This window comes from Rhamphochromis sp. 'chilingali', assembly GCF_963969265.1.
Source record: "Rhamphochromis sp. 'chilingali' genome assembly, chromosome: 7".
In the NCBI taxonomy this organism is placed as follows: domain Eukaryota; kingdom Metazoa; phylum Chordata; class Actinopteri; order Cichliformes; family Cichlidae; genus Rhamphochromis; species Rhamphochromis sp. 'chilingali'.
Window position 1 is genome coordinate 34208396 of NC_137934.1, and position 24910 is coordinate 34233305.

Sequence of the window (24910 nt, forward strand, 5' to 3'; positions counted from 1 at the left end):
AAATAAATAAATAAAAAGGGCACCTATCTCGAGAGATAAGCCAGCATTGTCTATATATAACAGACAACTGGATAAAGATTTAGCTTTAAATTGTTTTATTGGGCATTTCTTACTAGCAGCCTATTGCAACACTAACAGCATGATTCACATTTTGTCCTTTGTGTCAGATTTAAGATTAACATAAGCCAAAGTCGCACTCAAAGTCTGGCCTGTACGTGTTAACATATTTGTGTTCATGACTTTTTGGGAAGGTTAGTCCTGTGCAGGGTGTCAAACAGCTAGAGTGTAAGAGACTCGAATAAGAACACTTGTGATGCGGCTGCATGTAATCTTTCTTTTCTTTGCCTTCTTTCCATCAGCCGCTCTGTCGCTCCACCCTTTGAGGTTGCGGACACAACTATCGCTTTGAATTCTGACTTTAGTTTTTGTATCTTAATAGACAGTCCCCACAATCCTGTCATCTAATTTTACTAGCACCCACTTGCCACTCAGATCCTGGCATCTGCCTCTGACCATCAGAAACACAGCACACATGGTTTCACGTGTAGTGACATTTTTGTTGGATCGGTCCAGTCCTTAATCCAGCCAGATGGATTTCTGCTGCGACTGCCAGACCACCAGTCAGGGTTTCTGCTCACTGCTGTGGATAGCACACACAACACCAATCACTTACTAAACCAACAGTGTGTACTCTGGTTAATGAATTGATCCATCTCCCCCGATCATGCTTTCATTCGTAGTGTCCTCCACACATCAGGACAATTGCTCAGACTCTGTATAAAGCAGTAGCCAAACCTCAAATAGCAAAGGTTCAGTATGCTTAAAACATACTAGTTTGTACAACATAAACTGTTGAAAAGTAAGCTTGCAGTCATAGGGACTATTATAGTTATGTGAAACAGGACCTTTCTTTTCAAACCTCACCAGTTAATGCATAAAGTGGACCTGATTATTGGATTGTCTGTTTCGTTCATTATGCTGCTTAGCGGGTTTTCATATAAAAACAAGTTTAAAAAGAAATTGAAAGATAAAAACACAGGATCAAACGAACCCCAGAGTGATTATAAGGCCACACATTATTATATACACACCACACACTAGGGGTGGGTGATAGAAACGATATACGATAGAAACGATATAAATTTGGCCAACGATGGAGATTTTGACTATACCGCTCTATCGCGATAGTGCATGTTGATGATGTCACCAAGCTGCGCATCGCAGCGGCTACAACCATTATCATCTGCAAATTATGGAGGTCGACAGTCATAGCAAAGAGATGAAGCACTTTTGAAATATGGGGAAAGCCAAAAACTGCGCTTCCTCCTCTTCCGTAACATTGATTCATTAATGTTGAATTCTCTCGCAGCTGTTCTATTCCCATGTTGTTGCAGTATATTAATAACTAACTTCGTATTGTGGATGAATAATCTCAGTTGTTCTCCTGACTGAAGCTTGGCCCGTGTATAGCATCCTGCTATGCGATTGCATTTGTCCCTGACCACCAGAATCCCTCACGTTAACTTTTATCGAGTGGAAAAAAGTTGGCGTTCATCCTTCAGCTTCACTGTGCTAATGTTATGCTAACATAGCTGTGTTGCTAGCAATCACGTAGCACAACATTATATACCAGGTAGTCCAACTTCAGTAACCCTGCAAACGCCACTGCTGTTTAGTTTTCTGTCTTCATTTATGGTGGAAGTGGTAGCAGAGCTGTACGTTTTAATTAGTTTCAAAAATCTCTGTCAGAACATGGTATGAAATGTTTAGGTGTAAACTAGCGAGCTAACTTCCTGTTAACTTCTAACTCTGTTAAATTTAATAAATTCTGTTTTCGTGGAAGCCTGGATGTTAAACTTAATTGTTACACCTGGTAAAGCAGCAACGCTGATAATTTTATTAAAGATGAAAGAATTTAGACCGTTTTTAACTCTGTGTTCGTTTGACTTTGGGACCTGAAATGGACGGAGTTTTGGACCCAGATTACTCTGCGAAGCTCCTCACTACGGCAGCCGTAATGCTCTGACAATCCATCAAGCAGTGTAGCTTACCAAAGTAGTACTAAAACATTTTTTTAACGGATTTCTGCACGCCCAAATCAGTTCGAGGTCAGTAAGCACAACCAGAATTCATACGCACACTCTGAATTTTTGAGAAAATTAAAGGATTTTAGATGTGCCTTATAGTGTGGAAAATACGCTATACAGAAGAAAAGAATATATCGCGATATATATCGTTATCGCACATGCTTTAAATTATATCGCGAAATGGATTTTAGGCCATATCGCCCAGCCCTTCCACACACATTATGTATTTATGGTATTCTTCAAGGCAAAGATTCAATTCGGTGATTAGTTGGAGTGACTGTCTGTTCACAAATATTAATGTGAGCAAAGGAAAAAAAATCCTCCAATTATTTGCTCGCCTAAATCTGCTATTGTGCTGCAATATCCGTCTTTGCTACTCAGACTGTTGAATATCATATCAGGGTTGTTTTTTTTTAAAAGACACTTTTTGCCAAGACGGTGAGTTTTCAGAGTGAGAATAAAGTAAGTTGAATCTGAATTGTGAGTTTGCTGTTTTACTCCCAGATTAGATCATAGGCTTTGTTGGATCTTGTTAAAACTCAGTCTTGTTCCAGTGCTATCAGTAAAAACTGTTAAAGGTCTAGGTAGCGTGATCGATTTTGACTTTTATATGCAGCTCTTTCCAGTTTTTGTTTTTTGTGTGTGTGATTAATAATGATGGCACCTTTCACAGGTATGCATTTTGGCCTGGCCTGACCCAATTGCCTGCATATTTGGGCAAGCCTCTTTTCCATTGAAAGACATGATTTCCATTTGCCATAATGACAGAGTAATGGCATCACACCTGGTGCTCCACCCTCATTTGCTTACACATGGAAACACACAGACACTTGTGCAAGTCAGTCTGACGCACTAAACAAGAAACTTGGCCCAAACTAAGCAAACACATAAATTTCTTTGAAAAATTGGGTGGATTTCTTAGATGCCTTCCAAAGTAGGAAATCACCGCCCAGTCCATTGTCTTCCTGTCTGCTGGGGCCTTCACTTTGCCCCACACCTTACAACCAAGTGAAAATTCAACCTTTTACTCAGTGTTGTGCGCACATACACTGAACAAAAATATAAACGCAACACCTTTGTTACTGCTCCCATTCCCCATGGGATGGACGTAGAGACCTAAAATTCAATCCAGATACACAATATAACCATCCCTCCCAAACAGTGGTCACAAATCAGTCCAAATGTGTGGTAGTGGGCACATCTGCTATATTGAGATAATCCATCCCACCTCACAGGTGTGCCACATCAGGATGCTGATCTGACATCATGAGTAGTGCACAGGTGTACCTCAGACTGCCCACAACAAAAGACCACCCTGGAATGTGCAGTTTTGTCTCACAGCAAAATGCCACAGATGCCACAAGCAATGAGGGAGCGTGCAATTGGCATGCTGACAGCAGGAATGTCAACCAGATCTGTCGCCCGTGCATTGAATGTTCATTTCTCAACCATAAGCCGTCTCCACAGGCGTTTCAGAGAATATGGCAGCACATCCAACCGGCCTCACAACCGCAGACCTCGTGTAACCACACCAGCCCAGGACCTCCACATCCAGCAGGTTCACCTCCAAGATCGTCTGAGACCAGCCACCCAGACAGCTGCTGGAACAATTGGTTTGCACAACCAAACAATTTCTGCACAAACTGTCAGAAACCATCTCAGGGACGCTCAACTGCATGCCCGTCGTCCTCATCGGGGTCTTGACCTGACTCCAGCTCGTCGCCGTAACAGACTTGTGTGGGCAAATGCTCACATTCGATGGCGTCTGGCACGTTGGAGAGGTGTGCGCTTCACGGATGAATCATGGTTCACATTGTTCAGGGCAGATGGCAGCTGAGAATGTCCCAGTTCTTGCATGGCCAGCATACTCACCGGACATGTCACCCATTGAGCATGTTCGGGATGTGCTTGACCGGCGTATACGACAGCGTGTACCAGTTCCCACGAATATCCAACAACCTCGCACAGCCATTGAAGTGGAGTGGACCAACATTCCACAGGCCACAATTGACAATCTGATAGACTCCATGCGACGATGTGTTGCACTGCATGAGGCAAATGGTGGTCACACCAGATACTGACCGGTTCTGGGTCCCCAGACCCCCAATAGCGCAAAAAACTGCACATTCCAGGGTGGCCTTTTGTTGTGGGCAGTCTGAGGTACACCTGTGCACTACTCATGATGTCAGATCAGCATCCTGATGTGGCACACCTGTGAGGTGGGATGGATTATCTCAATATAGCAGATGTGCCCACTACCACACATTTGGACTGATTTGTGACCACTGTTTGGGAGGGATGGTTATATTGTGTATCTGGATTGAATTTTAGGTCTCTACGTCCATCCCATGGGGAATGGGAGCAAAAACAAAAGTGTTCCGTTTATATTTTTGTTCAGTGTATAAATACACACATTTGGTCTTTTTGTTTTTTTTCCTTATCCTGTTTCTGTTTGCATTGGGGAGAAAAAAGCCATCTATGGTATAATGCTACCATGTGGACCCGACAACAGAACACTGCCTGGATTTTTAGTTAGCAGGACGTGTCAGTGGTTTGGACATTTATCCAAATATACAGTTTATTTACTAATTTACTAATTTATTTATTTGACCAGAACTTTGTTGTTAGGCTAGTTGCATTGTTACTATTTAAGTATGGTCAAATAAAATGTAGTGAACTTGTATTTTCCTCATTCCTACCTCTGAAAATACAAATTTAAACTGCTGATTTATTCTGTGTTCTGGGTTTAACTGACAGACTAGCTAAAGTTCCGCTTTACTTTCATTTAAATATTTATCCTGTTCACAGGACATAATTTCATTTACCTATGGAGAGTTTAGTCCACAATCACAATATTCTCCTGTTTTATCTGTCACTCACCTATGTGTCTTCAGCAAGTGAACTGCTCAGCTGTGAACCCATTGTGAGCTCAAGCTCTCATATTTGGACACTTTGTTCCCAGTAGAGTGCAGATGATGCCTTATTCATTCTATTTTGTACAAAGGTGGCAAAAGTACAGACATTCTGTACTTGAGTAGAAGTACAGATACTACTGTTAAAAAAAATACTCCAGTAAAAGTTGAAGTACTCTATCAACTTCTTTAATTAATAATGTAATGGCTCAGTCGATTTTCTTAGTGTACAGGCTGGTGATCATCTGGGCTGCTGCTGAGGTTTACTGCTTTTTGTGGATGTACACAATGAATTCAACCAGATATCAGCAGATGTTTCATAAGTTTTTCTGGATGACTTCCATTGTCTACACTGACAGTACACTGTTATGCTGGCTTTTTTCTAGATGGTTTAATCTCTCTGGCTTGGCTTTAAAATTGAGCTTTCGTTGTTCTGAAATTGAGTGGACAATCTGGCCAAAAGGTCATAACATGACAGTATGCAGTAAGATGGCCTTTATTTATCCCTGAGCAGTGATAAGCTTTGTAGATAACCCTCTCTTAAACCACTGTCAATAGCTCCTGTCATCACTGCCATCCAAGAGCAACCCCTAAGCCCAGCAGTTTGGTGATTAAAACTGTTAATGTGCCTACCTCTATGGCTCAAATTAACCTAACATATAAAATCCTACAATATTGAAAATATAGCTAGTTACAAATAACAATAACAAACAATACAAATAAGGGCGATGGGAGCCCCAGCAAAAAGAAACAATAACAGGAATAAGACTACAAACCGTCAGATTCTGGCTTCTCCCCTAAGCTTAGAGTTACTTGTATAGGGCTGCTAGTAACTCCCACCTCAACTTGTTATTAATAAACAGAAACTGTAAAACCAGCAGAGGGATGATGCTGTTGGTGATGGAGATGAGGGAGTAAATAAGAGGGATCAAGACACCACTTACCAACCTCCATGCTGTAGCTTCACTGGCTTTATACGGTTGCGAGTGAGCCTTCTGCAGCCACTCAGGTAGGAATACATCAGAGGAAAGAGCAGGTTGATGAGAATGGCAGACAATAGGAGGTTGATGCACGTGCTGGTGCACTGATGGTGCTCGTAACAAAAACAAACCTCCATGATGTGCTCCAAGTCAATCTTGGTGAGTAGCAAAGCCCTAATAACAAGGTCTCCTTTGCTCTCCTTACATTTATGCTTTGGGACTTTTTGAGGGTAATGTTTCATCTTCATTTTTAAGATCTGTTAAGGCTTTAGTCCTCTGCTTTGCTGTAGAAGTGTTTGATGATTCAGCTCCACCCTACTCATGGCAAACTCTGTGGTCTTGGTTAACACAAGTCCTTGTAGTTAGGTTTAGCACTCACTATTCTGTGGCATGACTCTGGAGAGAACAGCATGCTGCTGCTTGTGCCATTAGGTTTTATTCTAGTCCTTTCTTCCTCTGCAGCATTATATTTATTTTATGATGATCACTTGGTGTATGATCTGCTATAGTTTGACGAAATAGCTATGTGGAATATTAAGTGTTGTGAATCCACCAAAAGATTCTGTAAGAGATTACTAAGGAATAGATCATCATACATCATGTTATTCTTATCTCCCAAACGGTTTGATGTATTAGGTTTTGTTGGCTTTATCTGACGGCAGTAGTAGAATACTGCAGCTGCTTAGGGAATGATTGTTTGGTTGTAGAGCACACCCAGCAACCCAGAAAACCCGACCACATTTCACAGTTACTGCCCAAAGCATTACCCCAGAAGAAGTGATTATTATGCGATATTGGCCAGCTGGTGTCCTAGTATTGAGTGTATATGTCACGGTTTCCATGGTGACTGTTTTTTTTTCTTCTTCTTCTTCTTTTTGGTTTTTTCATTTGCACGCAGTCACACAGATGGACAGGATCTTGGAAGCAGCCAGATGTATTGTCTTGGACAGATTAGAGCCGTGTCCATGTTGTGCTCTGAAATTAAACAAGGGCATTTGTGTTTGACTGTGAATTGAGTACAGTGAGAATAACAATAACCTTATATGAAAACACTGTTTTTGATGAGCTGCAAATAAAAATGTGCATTTCTGTCTCTTCTAGAGAAAAACTGTTTCTGTGGCACCTGAAGCTCATATTTCCTCAGAGCAGTTCAGAGTTCACTCAGAGGAGGTGAGTAATCAAGTAATAATTACATTTCTTCAATAGTGTATCACAAAAGTTTCTTCTAAATCTTTAGCGTTTAAGTGTGCCCTGAAACCAAAGTGTGTTGATATTGAATTGAAGTTGGGACCATTATTGATCCTTTATTTTCTCTTGCATTTGCCTCTCTATTAACGATGCCTATTTTTGTTGCAGGGTGTCTGACAAACAAACCTTGAAGCAGATCTTGACTTCTTATATTCACCCTACAGAGTCGGACCCTGTCACACGTCAGAAGTGAGCTTTCCCCCCTCACATTTGAAAACAGAACATGTGTTTTTTTTTTTTGGTTCAGTTTGTTTTTAGAAGCTGAGATATTTATTTGAAAAATGATGTAAAAGCTCTAAACGTTGCTTCAAGAAACTGAGTCTGTAAAAGGAAACCACTTCTAAGTGAAGGTTGAGACACTAACAGAGCCACACAGAAATGTGTCTGTAATTAAAGTCTCATCATTAGAACAGGAAAACCAACATGTTCATGTGTACATATTGTGTACACATTTAAAACTGTAGGATAATTAAATTCAGTTTTATTTATATAGCAACAACAATCACACCTTACAGCCAAGGGTTGTTTACCTTACAACAAGGTAAAGACCCTACAATAATATAGAGAAATCCACAGCAATCAGACCCTTTGAGCAAGCACTTGGTGCCAGTGGGAAGGAAAAACTGTTTTAACAGGAACAAACGTCTAGCAGAGCCAGGCTTGGGGAGGGGGGGGCAGCCATCTGTCACAACCAGTTTGGAATAATGGGGGAGAAAGACAGGACAAATACACGCTGTGCAGGAGAGCCAGAGATGAATAACGTAGAGAGGGTGTCTATCTCCCAAAGCCAAACTGGGAGCTGGTTCCACAGAAGAGGTGCATGAAGGCTGCAGGCTGTGCCTCTTCTGTTCTACTTTTAAATACCCACAAGTTCAGGACCTTGTATGTGAGGAGAAGGATTTTAAATTTGATTCTGGATTTAATGGGGAGCAATTAAGAGAAGCCAGTGTGGGAGAAATATGCTCTCTCTGTCTGGACCCTGTCAGTACTCCCTGTCAGTTGTCAAGGGACAACTTTGACAGTACTGAATTACAATGGCCCGGCCTAGTAGACAATTATTCGAGTAATCTAGTTCCCGTGAGCTGTTAGTACCTTTCCTTGCTTTGGAATGTGCTCCTAGATAAAACTTTGTCCTTGCTTTGTGGCAGTGTGGACAAGCAGCAACTGTGCATTGATTCATTTGGGAATAGTACTAGTGACTTGCCGTCAAAGTGAAAACTATTTCTGTGATCTTGGGAGTAATTTCAGGTATGTGATCCCTTGTGTTTAGCGTTACTGATTTTTATAAATCTGCTAAAACTCCAGCTTTATCTTGCAGCAAAGCTGGAAATCATAAACTAATCCGTTTCATTCAGCAATAGAAATTCAGCTCACACCGATTTGTTTAGTTTTTTTTTTTTTTAAACCCATGAATAAAAATAGAAAACATAACAATGTGATAATAGACCTAGAAGTTAACACCTCTTTGATGTATGGCTTGAAAGACCTCTAAGTTCGGGGATAATGACTGCTGCTCAGCCCTTTGTTTTCTGTTGAAAAGTTTTAATGAGCACTTTTTATTGTCGGCAGCGAGTTTGAAGTAGTGTTTTGTTCGTAGATTCTCATAGTTGAGAAAGAGAGCGGAGAAAAGGAAGCCAAATGAATCATTCACAGTAATTATAGTTGAAATGTGGATGGTGGCATTCATACTTAATGGTTTAATGTCAAGTATCCAATTTGACCTGCTTCAAAATTGTAATGCATTGTATACAAGATTTTTGCATTGCCCAAAATTGTCTCGTAAACTGTCACATTAAGCGTCTGAATCAGCTACAGCAGAACAGCACAATAGAGTCTTGTGTTCAAATAGAACCATGGTTTTGACTGTGGGTCTTAATACGCTGTAAAAGCTCTCCTGCTATAAATCATGCTTTTAAAACTGCTTTCACTATTTTCATTATTTTTTGAACTCTGACAATACTTAATACCTATTTTGATCTACAAAAACTATCATTACTTTTCTTGTACAATGGACCCTGGGTGGATGATGTAAACTGGTTGCACTGCAGAGCTATCATTACAAAGTTGCTATTTCTGGGCCATTATATTAACTGTTAAAAAAAAAAACCACACACACACACACATTACTGTTTTTGTTTGTGATTTCCAGGTGAAAGAAAACAAAGGAAATGATATTAGTCTTTTAAAAATGTCCTGATGATCAGAAAAAAGACAAGAATTGGGCTGTAGTTTTGGTGGACATAGACAGCTTCTAAAAGTTGACTAAAGGAGCTCAAAAATGATCCTAGCAATGAGCTAAAATGAGGATGACTAAAACCAAATGGTGTGCTTACAGGTTTTGTCCCACATGGAGTCTAAAAATCTTTGGGTAATGAGTGAATATCGATTTCCTTTTAGACTGCTTATGAAAAGGGAACCGGTGGTCACCACCAACATCACCTAGGTACATGAGCCTGCTACTTCAGTCAGCTCAGCAATCCAGATAATTTAGACTGACTGCAGCAGAATGTGCCTCTCTCGCTGTCTTCATTTTGATGTGCAATTGAGGTTCATGTTTTACTCCTCAACAACATTGGGGCCATTCCAACCATCTGACAACAGTGACAGCCTGGTGGTAAAATGACTTTCTTCAAATTTTAGAAAACCTTAGACACAGTGTGTTTTAAATAGCAAATTTAAACTGCTGATGATAAAGTTAATATAAGTTTTACGTTTTTGTGTAGTCAGGGTTCAGTTCTAGTAGTAAACCCTCATAACCTTTTTTTTTCTTTTTTTTTTTTTTTTTTTTGCCTGTCCCGTTTGGCTCTTTTGCCATCAGAATTGTTGTCTAAAGGCAAAGAAAGATGCCCAACGGATTTACTTTACCAAATTGACCATCCCAGCCTTGCCATAATGGTCCATTTGATTCACCTTTTATTGTTTATTTTATTTTCACTTACTGAATATGGGACAGACTTTACTGGGGGGAAGAAGGGGAGAAAGAAAGAGGGAAAGAGAAACAGCTGAGAAGAGGGACGGGGGAGAAGGGCAAAAACCAAAAACCAACAGAATGAGCAGAAAAAGAAAAAAAAGAAGAAAAAAAAAATGCATATATCAGTCACCTGGGTCACCTGCTGAGAAAGAAAAAAGAAAACAAGCAGAAGAGAACAAGAGTAATAGAATAAACAACATCACAATGATATATGGGAATATGACAGTAAATACTAAATATTAAACATTATTGTGCAGCACATAAGATCAACAGAACACAGTGTGCTTTGAGGTAGGAGCCAAAAAGGGTGTAGTTTGTGGGTGTGATCACCCGTGTGTACACCTGTGAGCATGGACGCGCTTGTTTTTTGTTTTTTAAAAGGTTCCTTCATGTAATGATCTGCTAGAGGGTGTGGGGGGGCCACAGCCCCATCCTCCAGGGCATGAAGCAGGTATGGAGGAGATCAAAACTCCAGACATCCAGAGGCCCCCAGAACACAAGAGACCAAGGAAGACCAACCCTCATAACCTTAATGAAACTGAAAGCCTTGGGAGGCTCATGTTCAATAAAAGATTTTGATAGCTACAGTTCACCGTTCCACAGGAAGTTTCATAAATATTACTGTATCTAATTAAAGTTATCTGTAGAATGTGAATGAGATGGGTTGCCTGTAACGCTGGTGATTTCTGCTACTGTGCTTTGTCACAGCTATGCTCATGTTTCTCAGAGTGGATAGATTGTCAGCTTTTAATAAGTTGAATTTATCTCCCTGCACACAGAAGCTGTTTTTCAAGAGGTAATCTTCTGTGCTGCTCTTTGTTATCGATCAGCTCAGTACAGTTCAGTAACACAGGATGTGGTCGGGGTCTCCGCACGTTGACATACATTTGCTCTTTTTTTCCATTTCCCAAGCTCTTGTTTCTCCCATCCTGAACAGTAGTCTTTGAACAGGGCAGCTTCTTAGATTGCACTATTTCTTATCTGAACCTCTTACAGAGCAGTGATTTGACTCCTCTGACCTAAGCTTTATACTGATAACAGCGATCAGTGCCTTACTGCAAAATCCACATCAAGAGCATTGTGTAGAGGTGTACAGCTCTTTAAATAGAGACGTGACATAGTCTTTGCCAATCTTTTATACACAGGCTCTTTCTAGTTTCAAGCCAGTGAGGTTTCAACTCTGCATGTTCCATTGGCTAGCTGTTCGCAGCAGGCTCAGGTGCTGTGGTTGACAGTACATACAGTGATTTAATTTGCATAGGAACCTCAGTGGGAGCCTATACATATGTCAGTCAGTATACCAGTGTACATTTGGATCACTGCTGTGCCACGCTCAGTCAATGAGCTCTTTGTGTTTTGACCCTTTTCGTCACTACCTTAAAGCTAGTCACTGTGGCCATATGTTTAGTTCTTGGTGTTAATGGGAGTTTGTTTTTCAGGTTGAAGATGTATGTGCAAGCTCGGTTTGATCATGTCAAAGTCTTCATGAAAGTGGAGGGAAGAAAGGCTAACTCTGTCAGGTGAGATGCTCTTTCACTCCATCCCTAGCATCCCCCTCTGTATCTCCTCTCTCTACATCCATGATTCTTCACTGTGGCCCTTTACTTTCTTCGTCACCTCTCTTGCGCACTCTGTTGTTTTTGATTGATTGATCTAAGATATTCAGACTCTTCTATCTTTACTATCTTTCTTTCCTGCATCTTCATCTATGCCTCCTATATCATTCATGCAGATGTATTCTGCTTTGCTTTTGAGGGAAGCAAGACAGAATCTCTGGGAGAAATTCACCTGGTATCACAGAAACTCATGTCGAGGGGAGTTAACAACACAGTGATGGCACGGCAGGCATGCTGAAAACAGTCCATGAGAAAACAACCTAAAGTGTCACACTGGGCAAATTTAAATCTGGTCAGGGGTTTTTGATCTTTACCCCTAAGCCGTAAAAGGCTGATGGTGTAATGTTGTCACCCTGCCAGGTGAGCGAGCGGGCGCGCACAGCTAAGTTTGTGAAAGTGATACCTCGAGAACAAGACGACGTAGGAGCTTCATATTGATACCATAGGTGTATATACTACTGTAGGACAAGGCTATGGGATAGCACTGGTGGTTGTTAGTATTTTAGAAGTCCTCAGCATCTTTTGATCACAGCTTGCATGTGGTGATAATTTTCTTTTTACATCTGTGAATTAGCTAAGTTATTTAAAAATTTGACATTTGCTTCTTAGACTTGGGCTCTCTCCACTTTGCATACCTTTTGTTTTGCATGCGCCTTCTTTTTTTTCTTTTTTTTAAATTGTGCATTCATTTTTTGAACGGGTCAGGGAGAGGTGATGGTAGCACCCATCTGCCTCGCCTACTTTTAGGCTCTTTGGCAGCCTTCCGTTTCTACTTAGTGACAAAGTGAATGATGATCCTTGGTGCTCATTATATTTGCCCCCTGGCTGAGATGAGACATCATAAAACTTCCCATCCTTCATTCTTGTCTCACACACACACACCATCATTTTGCTTTGCAGCAGCAGGTTCAGCTGCACACTTCTTCTCAGGAGATAAATTAAATTTTATAAAAGCATATAGAGGGATAAGAGATTTACCAAGACCCTTACCTTTTTATCCTTAATGCATAGTTTTAAATTCTTCTCATCTCTGAGGCCACAAATATGAACCTTGTACAAGCTAGTGTATTACAATAAGTTCATAAAGGCAGTAAGTTTCCAACCATTACAAATTTCTATAAAGTGTAGCACAGTATAGTATAGTCTACTAGTCACTTTGTTATATACATATAAACTAGAGATGGACCGATCCGATATTACGTATCGGTATCGGTCCGATACTGACCTAAATTACTGGATCGGATATCGGAGAAAAATAAAAAATGTAATCCGATCCATTAAATATCACGAAAGCACCTCACAAAACTTGCAACACGCCGTAACTCGCCTCAGAACGTTAGCACGTCGGAGCAGTATGCATCACGTGATAGAGCGGCTGTGGCATGCGGGACCTGTGGTCGTCTGGATAGCATTTGGAGCTTCGCTAGCAACCCGGCATTTCATCTCCGACAAAGTTATCCCGAGAGAAGTAAAGCAAGTGTGTAAGTCCATCTCTGAATGTTTGTAAAGCATTCCTGCGTTAAGCTTAACAAGCGATATATGGAGCGACTGCTTCTTCTTGCTGCTACTTCAATCATGAAACTGCTTAACGATCAGCTGATCGGCTTTTCTGTCGGGAGTCCGTGTCTCTAGTTTGCTTTTGGCCCACTTCGCACCAGAAAGAGGAAACCAGCGGCTGAACAACAGCAGCACGTTTAAGCTTGATCAGCTGTTGTTAGAATGTATTTAATATTACTTTCTACTCGAGGATCTTTTTCTACGTAGCTGACGGCTGGTAACTGTGCAGGGGCGGATCTAGCAAAGTTTAGCCAAGGGGGCCGATAGGGCGTTAACAGGGAAAAGGGGGCACAAAGACATACTTTTCTTTCTTATTCTCATTTAAAATGTCTAGCTTTTAATAAATAATTATCTGACACCCAAAGTTTTAATTTGATGCAAAATGAATAGAAGTCCATTACTGTATATAGTAACTATTAAGTATAATATATATACCCTAGTAAGCTATAGTACATTTTCCTTTGGGAAGGTACCATCTGTGCAGTCTGCAATTTTGTTGAAGAAAGATGTTGAATCTATTTAATATTTCTTGAAAAATAATTGATTTCTGTGCATCTTTTTTCACACTGCATCAAATTAAGGTTGATTACGTCGATTAAGCATCATGAGGTGGAGTGTGAGGGGTGGTTCCCCATTTTTTATTTATTTATTTTTGTTGCTGGGAGTTGGAACCCTATTAGTTAGGTTGCTTAATATTTACGCTAAGTACTCTTTAAAATACCAGAATAGGGAGGAAGGTGTAGGTTTACAGTTTTTTACAGACGCTAGGACACATTTCTCAATACTTAGGTCACGTTTGCAAAACTCCTCACACAGTGAGCACAACAGAAGTCTATGTGGGCTAAACTGAGGACCAGTTATCATTGTTTTGGCACAAAATGCATTCAATGACTACATCTCTCAAATTTCATGAATCATCTTCTCACTCAGACACAACAACTGCCAAAAATCTTTGTACGTACAGGACATTTTGCATGTGCTTACATACTGTTTTCAAAACTGTTAAACTTATGGCCAAAACAATAACACAATGCAAAACTTGAAAAGACAGCAAAATCCAACAGCAATATTTTATTGAAACATATTTTAAATCTAAAAATGCAGTTTAACCAGCCACAGCTTATTCTCATTGTAGATGAACATCTATACAGGTGTTACTCCTTCAATTTTTCAACTCCTTCAATTCTGGCATGCCAGAAGATTCTTTCCTAGGTGCATTGCCCTAGATGACATAAGATGTGATGTGGCCAAATGGAGAAGACCGAGTAGATTAGCATTACTATTGTATGTGTATCAGTGGATGGTGTGTATACAAATTCTTGTATTTTGGGATTACTTAGTGCAAAAAAATAAAAATACATAAACAAATATTAACGAATTCTGCATGATGTCTGATCCATTCCAGTAACATATATTGAAATTATAAACAGAGATGTGTCCTTGTTTTACACAAGAAAACACTGTAATGCTACATGTTGTTAGTGTTTTTTAGGTCATTGTTTTGTGGGTGACAAAGTGTGTTTGTCGGCTGTCAACCTTTGCTAGTGTTCTGGAAGAATGAGTTTATTTGAGACCTGAATAAAGTGTTTTGGTAGTTGTAGTGCATTTTGAATGTGAAATGAACTGCTTTGCCAAGCTGACGGTCAGTTAGGAGGATTGTGTGAAGAGTTTTGCAAAAGTGACCTAAGTATTGGGAAATGTGTCCTAGCGTCTGTAAAAAACTGTAAGTTTATTAGATTGATCAGTATTGCTGAACTATGAAATATTTTTTTTTGCATACAGGTATAACAGAATAGCTTTAGTGTAGTTGTTGTTTTAAACTTGAGTATGAACTTATACAAAATGCAGCAAGATATTTAAAAAACAGTTTTGTTGATTAAAAAACACTATATCGGATTCATATCGGTATCGGCAGATATCCAAATTTATGATATCAGTATCGGTATCGGACATAAAAAAGTGGTATCGTGCCATCTCTAATATAAACCACGCTAAAATTCATACTCGTGTCCTACCTTAATGTTATTTAAACCTAATACAGAGAGCAGGGACAGCAACAAGCATCTATAATAACAACAAGGGAAAGTCAGTGCTCTGCAGCCATCAGAGCTCTGACTTGCTCAGGCATGGACTCTGAATCCTTTATCAGCAGCTCATACTTGAAGCCTTGTAAGACGATAGTCAGGGTCCGTATGGATTGCACATGGTTTTCTAGCACATGATTCAAGAGCTTTATTAAAGTGGAAGCTTGGGAATTGGGAACCTTTTTTGCATTCTTTAAACCATTCCTGAAGTACTTCTGGAGTGTTGCGGGGTACATTATCAAATTCACCCTGTATGTTTTATCTGAAAGCATAAAGCATCATAGTTTTAATAAAATATTGATACACTTTTTATGAAAGGCAGTGACACAGAAGATGATGGTGGAGTTTTGCCGAGAGCTTTAATAATCATGTTGACGTGTTTCTTACTTTAAAGCTGAGGTGGATGTTATAAACATAAAAGTAAATTCAAAAGGACGTTTTTAGAGAACAAATTAGAGATGGAGCTGTGCTTTCTAGAAGTGTGACTAATGTGTGCGTCGTAACTTTGTTCATTTAAAACCTTTCTTTCTTTACAATGATGCTTCAAATTGCACTTGTTATGTTACAGCATCAACACATTGTAATGTTCCATTTAACATTACTTTATTACATATTTGCATAAATGTATCCAGTGTCGTTGTATCAAAAGTCATTTTTTTGTTTTTTCCCCCCTAAGGCTGTTCTGTTTAGGTGGGCGGGGCACATCATATGAGGTGATCATGTCAAGGTGGAAATAATAGCACAGGAATTTCCTGTTAAGATTTCGTTTTTACATAAATGAATCACTACTTTTGTCATTTTTGGCAGAAGATCATTTCTTTCAAAAGGTCTTATACGTGACTTTTAACAGCGTTTGGCCTGATACACATTTAGTAGTCGTTAGTAATGAGTAACTGAGCAGCATGAACAAATCAATCTATTTGACATTCTCTCCTCAGTATCCGCCAGAACAGTGTTTTAAGTGTCTGTTAATTCAGAGTACAATTTTTAGTTTTGAATCCAAATGAATAGAAGAGGGTAAAATTCTATATTTTTTAGGGTAATAATCTTATTAACTATGTACAGTTCTGCATCTCAGTCTTGTGTCAACAGGTTCTACTTTAATGAGAAGAGAGGCCCTATCTGCGCTTGTATCTTGTTTAAGAGGTTCCAAATCCGGTCGGATTATTTCAACCACAAATAAGCCTCTACTTTCTGAATAATGCAGACTTGGTGGAAAACCCCTAATTTTACAGTGTTATTAATGTTAAGAAGTCATGGATAGAAGTAGTCATGGCTTCTTAGTGGTCATTTGCCACGTCTAACACAAAAGGTATGACTGCGTGTTTTTTGTTGTCTACTGGAATATCAACCACCTCCAATAAAGGAGTTCTTGTGCTAAAATAAGTGGCGCTTGTATAGCCCACATCCTCTTACTGGAAAGGTGAGCATGTGCATCAAGGGAACCATTCACACATTTCTGATGTTTGTTTATGGGGTTGTTGTTTTTTTTTCGTGTTTATTTTTTTTTTAGTCATTCCTCCCATGTGATCCTGGGGATGCCCTCTCCTCTTTTCCCTTACCACTGCCTTTCCTCTCAGTCTGCCAGACGGAGAGGGATGCATCCTTGATGTCTAAAATGGAGCTGCTCTTTTTACAAAGCGAACCGTATTTTTCTGCTTTCTGGGTTTTTTAGTTTAGTTTTTTTAACCAGTATTGTGCTGTTGCCTTAAGGCAGTGATGTTCCTGTCCTGTTGAAGCTGTTCTTTTTCTCACATATTTGTGGCTAGTGCTTTCCTTAGTCCCCTGGAGCTTTTCTATCTGCTCTCCCTCGGCTTGCCCTAATGCTACGTTCAAGTATGTTTCTGCACAGCAGATGCTTACCTCAGGTCTCCTGCTGGTTGCTGAACAGCAAGGCATTTCTAAGGTATTCATTAGGTAATAATGACATTTTTCTTCTTTCAAGTGACTTCAGCTTTTACACAAACACACAGTGTGAAATAGTGTTTGTTAAAAAGCACTGTTTGACTATCTTCAGTTGTCACTTTTGGTTAAAATTTGCTGTAATTTTTGTTTGGGAGAACATGGGCAGACACATGGTGCTTGAAGGTCTGCACTGAAACAGTTTTGTGTTACTTTTTAAACTGAACCTCTGTAGTGCAAACTTTTCCAAACCTGGCTTAAGAGGAGTTACACCCTGAAATTAAGGAATAAAGGTGCAATTAAGTGTATAAAGTGTGCACAGGGATGGTTGCCTAGGACACTGGCTGACCTGTACTGAATGTGGACATCAAGGTAGAGCTATTAGTCAGAGTTAACAGCCATAAGACTTTATGCAGTTCTGACAAAGAATTACTCTGAAAATACGATCTAATTATGAATGTGAATGTGTAGGCAAAATATGAATTATGTTTGTCTTTTTTTATGCCAAAGCAACATTACAAAAAAAGCCATTAAAACAGCTTTTTAAAATTGTGTTTTGGTGTTATAGCCCAAAAAGAAAGAGCCTGATTTGCACATCCTAGTTTTACAGATGGAGGTCACTAACATTTTTTTTCACTTCTTTCTCTTTTTTTTTTTTTTACCCCACTAGTTTTGCATTTGGCTAAAGTCAATGTCACTATTGTTAGCATGAGGCAAGGCCCTACAGAGGTTGTACAGGCAGTCCAAATCCTCCAGGATGGCACATTAACATGTGCCTTTGCCAGAAGATTTGCTGTCTCCCAGCACAGGACTCATCTCCACTCTTTTGTCCTTGAAATCCTTGGACCCATTTTCAGACCCTGTGCTGGTGCGGTGGGTCCTGGGTTCTTCCTGGTGCACGATACTTCCCTATCTCATGTTGTGAGAATATGCAAGTAGAGTAGTGTTGTGCAAATTGCTACTGAAGTATCGATTCTTGCAGTGCCAGAAATGTATGTTCTAGAATCAAATGTCATATTGAAATATCGATATTTTAGTGATTTCAGGTAAACTTGTAGTTCATGATTAACAGGAACACAATGGAAAGTAACTATATTATTGAAATTGTCTGAATGATTGTTAGGAACTACTTCTTCCGCCTGTCATAGTGATATACAAAATATGGCTGTATAAATGCATCAGTGGGCGCACTCACTCAGTTGAGGATCATAGGCAGAGTCACAAACAGCCAAGATGCGGTGTGTGACAAATGTGGCAAGGCCACAAACCTTGTTAAACACAAACAATTAAACAATTAAATTGTGACACAAAATATGATGATGAGGTGAACCGAAGTAGGACGGGAAGGACAGGTGCTGCACGCTGAGTCCTTTGGTGCAGGAGAAAATGTGGAGCTGTTGGCAACGTGTAGTGCTTCTGAATTTTGGAAAGTGACTGACTTCTAGGCTTATTTTTGTGTCTATGTTTAAATGATGTCAATTCAATGCTTCCTTAAAATTACAGAATCCCATTTGTTTAAATTGTAGAGCACTTGAAGTGGAATATGGAGACCAGGTGTCTTAAAAATATACAACGTACTTGCTGTATTTTTTTTTTTTTTACTGAGTGCTATTTTTGAGCTATTTTTTTTAGCAGTGTATTTCCGGGAAACCATTGGGGGGAAAAATCATTCATCTCTAAGATAAGAGATTTACCATCAGAGGTGGAGTTGATAGAGTTCGGCTTGTGCTGATCTGTTGTGTGATTTCAACATAGTTTGGTTTCCATGTCTGATCTGATGACGCCTTCTGTATTTTATACCATTTCCTTAGGTTATTTTTAGGTCAAATCAGCAATGTGGTGGAACAGCTGCAACTTTTACTTGCATTCACATTTTCTTTTCTGAGTGCCTACTTTTTAGCAGTTAACAAAAATGAAAGGGGACATTGTCATTGCGTGAGGAAAAATAACTGAGGTCAAAAATTTTTGGAGGAATCCCGGAAACCTTCTGCAGCCAGCCGCACCCTGTGAGTCAATATCAGTTCAAACAATAAGATTGTCTTAACAATTAACAGCAGTGTTATTCTGTAGAACGCTTGTGCAACTGGACTTGTGTAATTGTATGTTTGCAATAGATTTATATCTTAATCTAATAGTTTTCAACATCACAGTACAGAGATCGTTCCCATTTAAAACCTCCAGTTTCATATTGCGATGGCCGTCCATCCCCAAAACAGCTCAATCTTGCACGTGATCTTGCAATGCCTCGAGCTCTTTGTCATGTTCCTAAAGACTTTCTCCAGTTTATTTTGTTGTGTTGTTCTGCCAGGTAAGGCAACAACTTTTGGGTGTTCGGTGTGTTTCCCAGAGTTCAAATCCACATGAATACCAGGCCCGAAGGTTTCCAGCTAGAGATTTGCGGTGTGACGGAGTGGTCAATGTTGCTTGACTCATCTGTTGTTGGTTTTAATGTTGTGGCTGATTGGTGTATGTATTCAGTGGTCATATTTGCAGTTTCTCTATGTCCTTCCCATTTTACACAGCTGTCTCTTTGCTGATGGGACTCGGCAGCAGAAGGAAAACAATGGGAACCTCCCTGAAGAGAACATCAGTGTGTCCTCTGTTCATTCACAAGAACATTATATAGAGACCAGATGTGTGCACGCTCTTGGCTGAGCCACCCGGTCTTGATCTTCAGAAATATCCAGGATTTAACACTGCAGGGAGCCACTCTCTCTGTTTGCCAGCTACCCCTCTTAAATGGTTGTTTACCAACATGTATGTTTTAATTTAGCCCCCCCCCCCTCCGAGAAAAAATGTAAAAAACATCCGTTAAGAGTAATCTCTTTATCAGTAAGACATAAAAATGAATGACATGGAAACAGTAGATATTTGGTGTGCACATCAAAGTGGATGCAGTCATTGTAAGTATGCTACTTTCTTGCATATTGTGGCTTTTCACACTGGATTCTCCTTTTGATCTGAAACGTCACTTTGTTTTACTTCAGGAAAAAATGTGCTGTGGCTGTTAATATGTAAAATAATGCGTAGTAGTAGTAGTAATAATCTCCATTAATGACCTGTAAATGTCACATTATAGCAGTGTTTTGATCGGTGCGCGTAGTGGGTGGATACCTGGGTGGATCTAATTTTCATGTGATTTTTCCAAAACAAACAATGGCTTAAGTCAGTTACGGTTCGACAGTACACATGTGATGTCTTGTGTTTTGGTGACAGCAACCTAAGCTGGCTCTGTGTTGCTAGCTCATGTCTCCAAGAATCCAGTCAACTATTCAGATCGGTGATTTATGACCATCTCTAATGTGCCACAGGTCTACTTTAAGACAAAGCTAGGCTGATGTCATCAAGTGCAAATAGTTAAAGGAGCGGTAAGAAAGCTGTGCTTGAGAGATGTCGTCGACTCTCAACTAAAGTCAGTTTCCATTCCACGAGACAGGCACTGAGCAGGATCTCGTTTTTCTGCCAAGCCATGACTCAAATCTCTATCAATCCTTTAATGAGCGTCAGCAGTCACTGTGCCTCGGGCGACAAGAGAAATAAAGAGCTGCAGTTGCCGGTTTAGGAGGTCCAACAGTAGTGATGTGACTTTATTTTTGCATGACATCTCTTTGTTATAAACACTCGTTTGGTCTCTTTTGTGCTTTCATTTGATTTAAAATAGGTATCATGAGTTGGACATTGAGAAGAGCCTGAGGGATAACCTGAGCTACAAAACACTGATTGAATATCCTGAGCTGCATGTTGTACTCAAAGATCACTGGAACGACTATCCACTGAAAGGACCAGGTAAAAAAACAAACACACCCACCCTAATCTCAGCCCTTTTTCTCATCTCATCTAACTTTCTGTTATTTTCCCCTGCATGCATGCTTTTCTGCTGATTTCCAAACAACTTTTAGTAACTAAACAACAGGATGAATATATAATGAGTTCAAATACTATGTAGCCCCCAAACGCCAATCTCTCTCCACTCCCCCGATTCCAGCAGCATTGTATCATGTCCTGGTTTCTCCAGCTGAGGCTTTAAGACTTTGTTCCCTTATTTTTCACTATGGCAACATGCTACCCAAAAGGAAATGAGCGTGCTCTGTTCAACATCACTTACACCACCTTAACCTCAACTGCAATTGTGGCCAGAAAGAGGATCAAACATGGCTTATTGCTGAAGATTGACCTCATAAGCTGTGAAGTGAGAATAGACGAGAAAACAGGAGATGAGTCTGTGCTTCTTCTCACCTCTGCGTCACTTTCCACTACTGCTGGGTTTTCAGTGTCGAGAACCATCAGTCGCGTCAAAACAGGACAGCGTGTCACGAAAAGCACGCTCATCCGTTTGGTTCCTGTGAGATGTGTACAGTTCGGTCCAGCTGTGGTTATCGCAGTACTTTCGGTATGATCACAAAAGACCACACAAACACAGTATCACAGTTACTGTCAGAGCCAGACTAGCCGAATGGCGAATGAGATCATTTTTAGTCTGAGTGTGTGCGTGTCTGTGTTTTTAGTGATAAGGCCTCGGTACCACGCTGTTTTCCTATAAGGTTAGCTGTAGAAACACACTGATGATTACACATGCCATGGACTGTGAAGCTAGACGGGAAATGATAACAAGCAATTGGACAGCGTGGCAGCGACTGTATCTGCTGAAGTAATGTTGGGGGTCTGGCAGGCTCCAAGCATGCACCGTGCAGCCAGACAGTTTAAACTGAATTCTATATTTTGTTCTATAAACAGACCTGAAATATGACAGAAGTCTTAGAAAGTACTGTCTGCAGCCCCAACGTAGCCAAAAGGTTAAAGTCAGTTATCTTTGGGTTTCTGTCGCGCAGAGCTCACTCGTCACTTCACTGGAAATGTTGCAATACCACTCTTGGGTGTCAGATCTACAGGGTGGGCCATTTATATGGATACACCGTGATAAAATGGGAATGGTTGGTGATATTAAAGCCCTGTTTGTGGCACATTAATATATGTGAGGGGGCAAACTCCTCAAGATGTGTGTTGACCATGGTGGCCATTTAGAAGTCGGCCATCTTGAATAAAACGTTTGTTTTTTCAATAGGAAGAGGGCCATGTGACACATCAAACTTATTGGTAATGTCACAAGAAAAACAATGGTGTGCTTGGTTTCAACATAACTTTATTCTTTCATGAGTTATTTACAAGTTTCTGACCACTTATAAGATGTGTTCAATGTGCTGCCCATTGTGTTGGACTGTCAATGCAACCCTCTTCTCCCACTCTTCACACACTGATGGCAACACCGCAGGAGAAATGCCAGCACAGGCATCCAGTATCCGTAGTTTCAGGTGCTGCACATCTTGTATCTTCACACCATAGACAATTGCCTTCAGATGACCCCAAAGATAAAAGTCTAAGGGGGTCAGATCGGGAGACCTTTGGGGCCATTCAACTGGCCCACGACGACCAATCCACTTTCCAGGAAACTGTTCATCTAGGAATGCTCGGACCTGGCACCCATAATGTGGCGGTGCACCATCTTGCTGAAAAAACTCAGGGAACGTGCCAGCTTCAGTGCATAAAGAGGGAAACACATCATCATGTAGCAATTTCAAATATCCAGTGGCCTTGAGGTTTCCATTGATGAAGAATGGACCCACTATCAATGTACCCCATATACCACACCAAACCATCACTTTTGTTGTTCCAACAGTCTTGGAGGGATCCATCCAATGTGGGTTAGTGTCAGACCAATAGCGGTGGTTTTGTTTGTTAACTTCACCATTCACATAAAAGTTTGCCTCATCACTAAACAAAATCTTCTGCATGAACTGAGGGTCCTGTTCCAATTTTTGTTTTGCCCATTCTGCAAATTCTGTGCGCCGATCTGGGTCATGCTTGTTGAGATGCTGCAGCAGCTGGAGTTTGTAAGGGTGCCATTTGTGAGTAGCTAATATCCGCCGAAGGGATGTTCGACTAATGCCACTCTCCAGTGACATGCGGCGAGTGCTACGCTGTGGGCTCTTGCTGAATGAAGCTAGGACAGCCACTGATATGTCTTCATTAGTGACAGTTTTCTTGCGTCCACATTTTGGCAAATCCAACACTGAACCAGTTTCACGAAACTTAGCCAGGGTGTAGTTACCGTTGCATATCGCTTTCAACATAACACAAGTTGTTCCCAATGCTTCTCTTTTTCTCTCATGACTCTCATGTACATGTTTTAACCTGTTAGAGTTTTACTATAGGAAATAACTGTGTGCAGTCACCTTATAAAAATGGGATTATATTGTTTCAGCTGAACCTGCATCAGCTTGTGCTCCTTTTGCAGCAAAGAATGACAAGGTTGGCCAAGAAAAGGAAACTGCGACCCAAGTTTCGCCATCGCCACAAAGATCTCCCACAACAGGAGAAACCAACATCAGCAGAACTGCCCAAGAGATGGAACCCCCACCACAGAAAAAGGCAAAGAGAGGAGATGAGGAGCAAGAGGAGGGAGAGATCACAGACAGTAGTGATGAAGACGATAAAAATATCCCATGTGATTAAAGCTGCGACGATGCCAAAGATCCCAATAATGACACGAAAGTGACTAAAGATGAAGTGCAGTAGAAGTCGGTGGTGGACAGTGTTGTTATTAATGAACACAGTGACAGCAGCAGGGATCAGTGAATGATGAGGGGATTACTGAAGAAAGAGCGGAGGTCAGCATGACTAAGGAGGGGGCTCTTAAAGAGCCGATGGCTATTCTCATATCCCTGCCTGTGGAGATGAAAATGAGTCAGCTAATGCTGCTGACAGCCGGGGGATTGGAATGACAGTATCCAGATACTGAGGCTGTGATGCTGCACACGTCACAGGAAGTCATCAGTCTTCTGTCAGTTTACTTTAGTCCTTTTTCAGTATTTGTATATAGGTCATTTTCAGTAGCGAGAATAACTGTTAATGAAATGTATTATTATTTGCACTTAGAATCATTTCAGTTTTTATTTTTATACTGACTGATTTCATAAGTGAATCACTGATAATATTTAGGGTTTTGATATTACTTTAATTTCAAAGCTATATATATATATATGTTAGTAAAATAAATGTGTTAATAACATCTTATTCTGTTAAAAATGTTGTTTTGTTATTAAATGAATTTATTTTAAAAACCATCATCTGTACTAGGATTTGTGTGTTTTTAAATTCAGTTTTTATATTTGTCTGGACTTCTGCTTTGTCAAATAAAATCAGTGTTTGGAAATGTTGGTTTTCATGATACTTATTTCCCCTTTATGTGTAATTCTCATACTGCAAAGATAAAAATATATTTTTATTAACATAGAAAATCTTGTAAACAAAACTCTGAGGCCATCACTGTGTTTGCTGATGTAGCTGTTTGACAGCTGTTTGAGGGTTTGTGATTTTTAAAAAAAAAATAAAATAAAATAATTTGCATAATGTTAAATCTTCAAATTCTAGGGGCACTTGACACTCAAAAATACAAAAGCTCAATGCAATTTATTTAGTTTCTATATGTGGAAACATGTAAATTTGCTTCCATATGGTGGACAACAGGAAAAGCCCAGAAATGACTTGTATTGAAT

At 40.0% G+C, this 24910-nt stretch overlaps 1 protein-coding gene across 2 annotated transcripts in view; it reads left to right on the top strand.

Annotated features, from left to right (window-relative positions):
* The window catches only part of znhit6 (zinc finger HIT-type containing 6), a 46393-nt gene extending 21838 nt beyond the window's left edge, over window positions 1-24555 (top strand). The window contains exons 6-10 of one of the 2 annotated variants that reach the window (XM_080887543.1): window positions 7081-7149; window positions 7336-7416; window positions 11638-11718; window positions 21019-21143; window positions 23617-24555. In XM_080887543.1, coding sequence (XP_080743669.1) covers window positions 7081-7149; window positions 7336-7416; window positions 11638-11718; window positions 21019-21143; window positions 23617-23867 — 607 coding nt within the window. In that variant the 3' untranslated portion in view covers window positions 23868-24555. The remainder of the gene's footprint in view (window positions 1-7080; window positions 7150-7335; window positions 7417-11637; window positions 11719-21018; window positions 21144-23616) is intronic. The other variant, XM_080887544.1, reaches the window with a different exon arrangement.
* The last annotated feature ends 355 nt before the right edge of the window (window positions 24556-24910 follow it).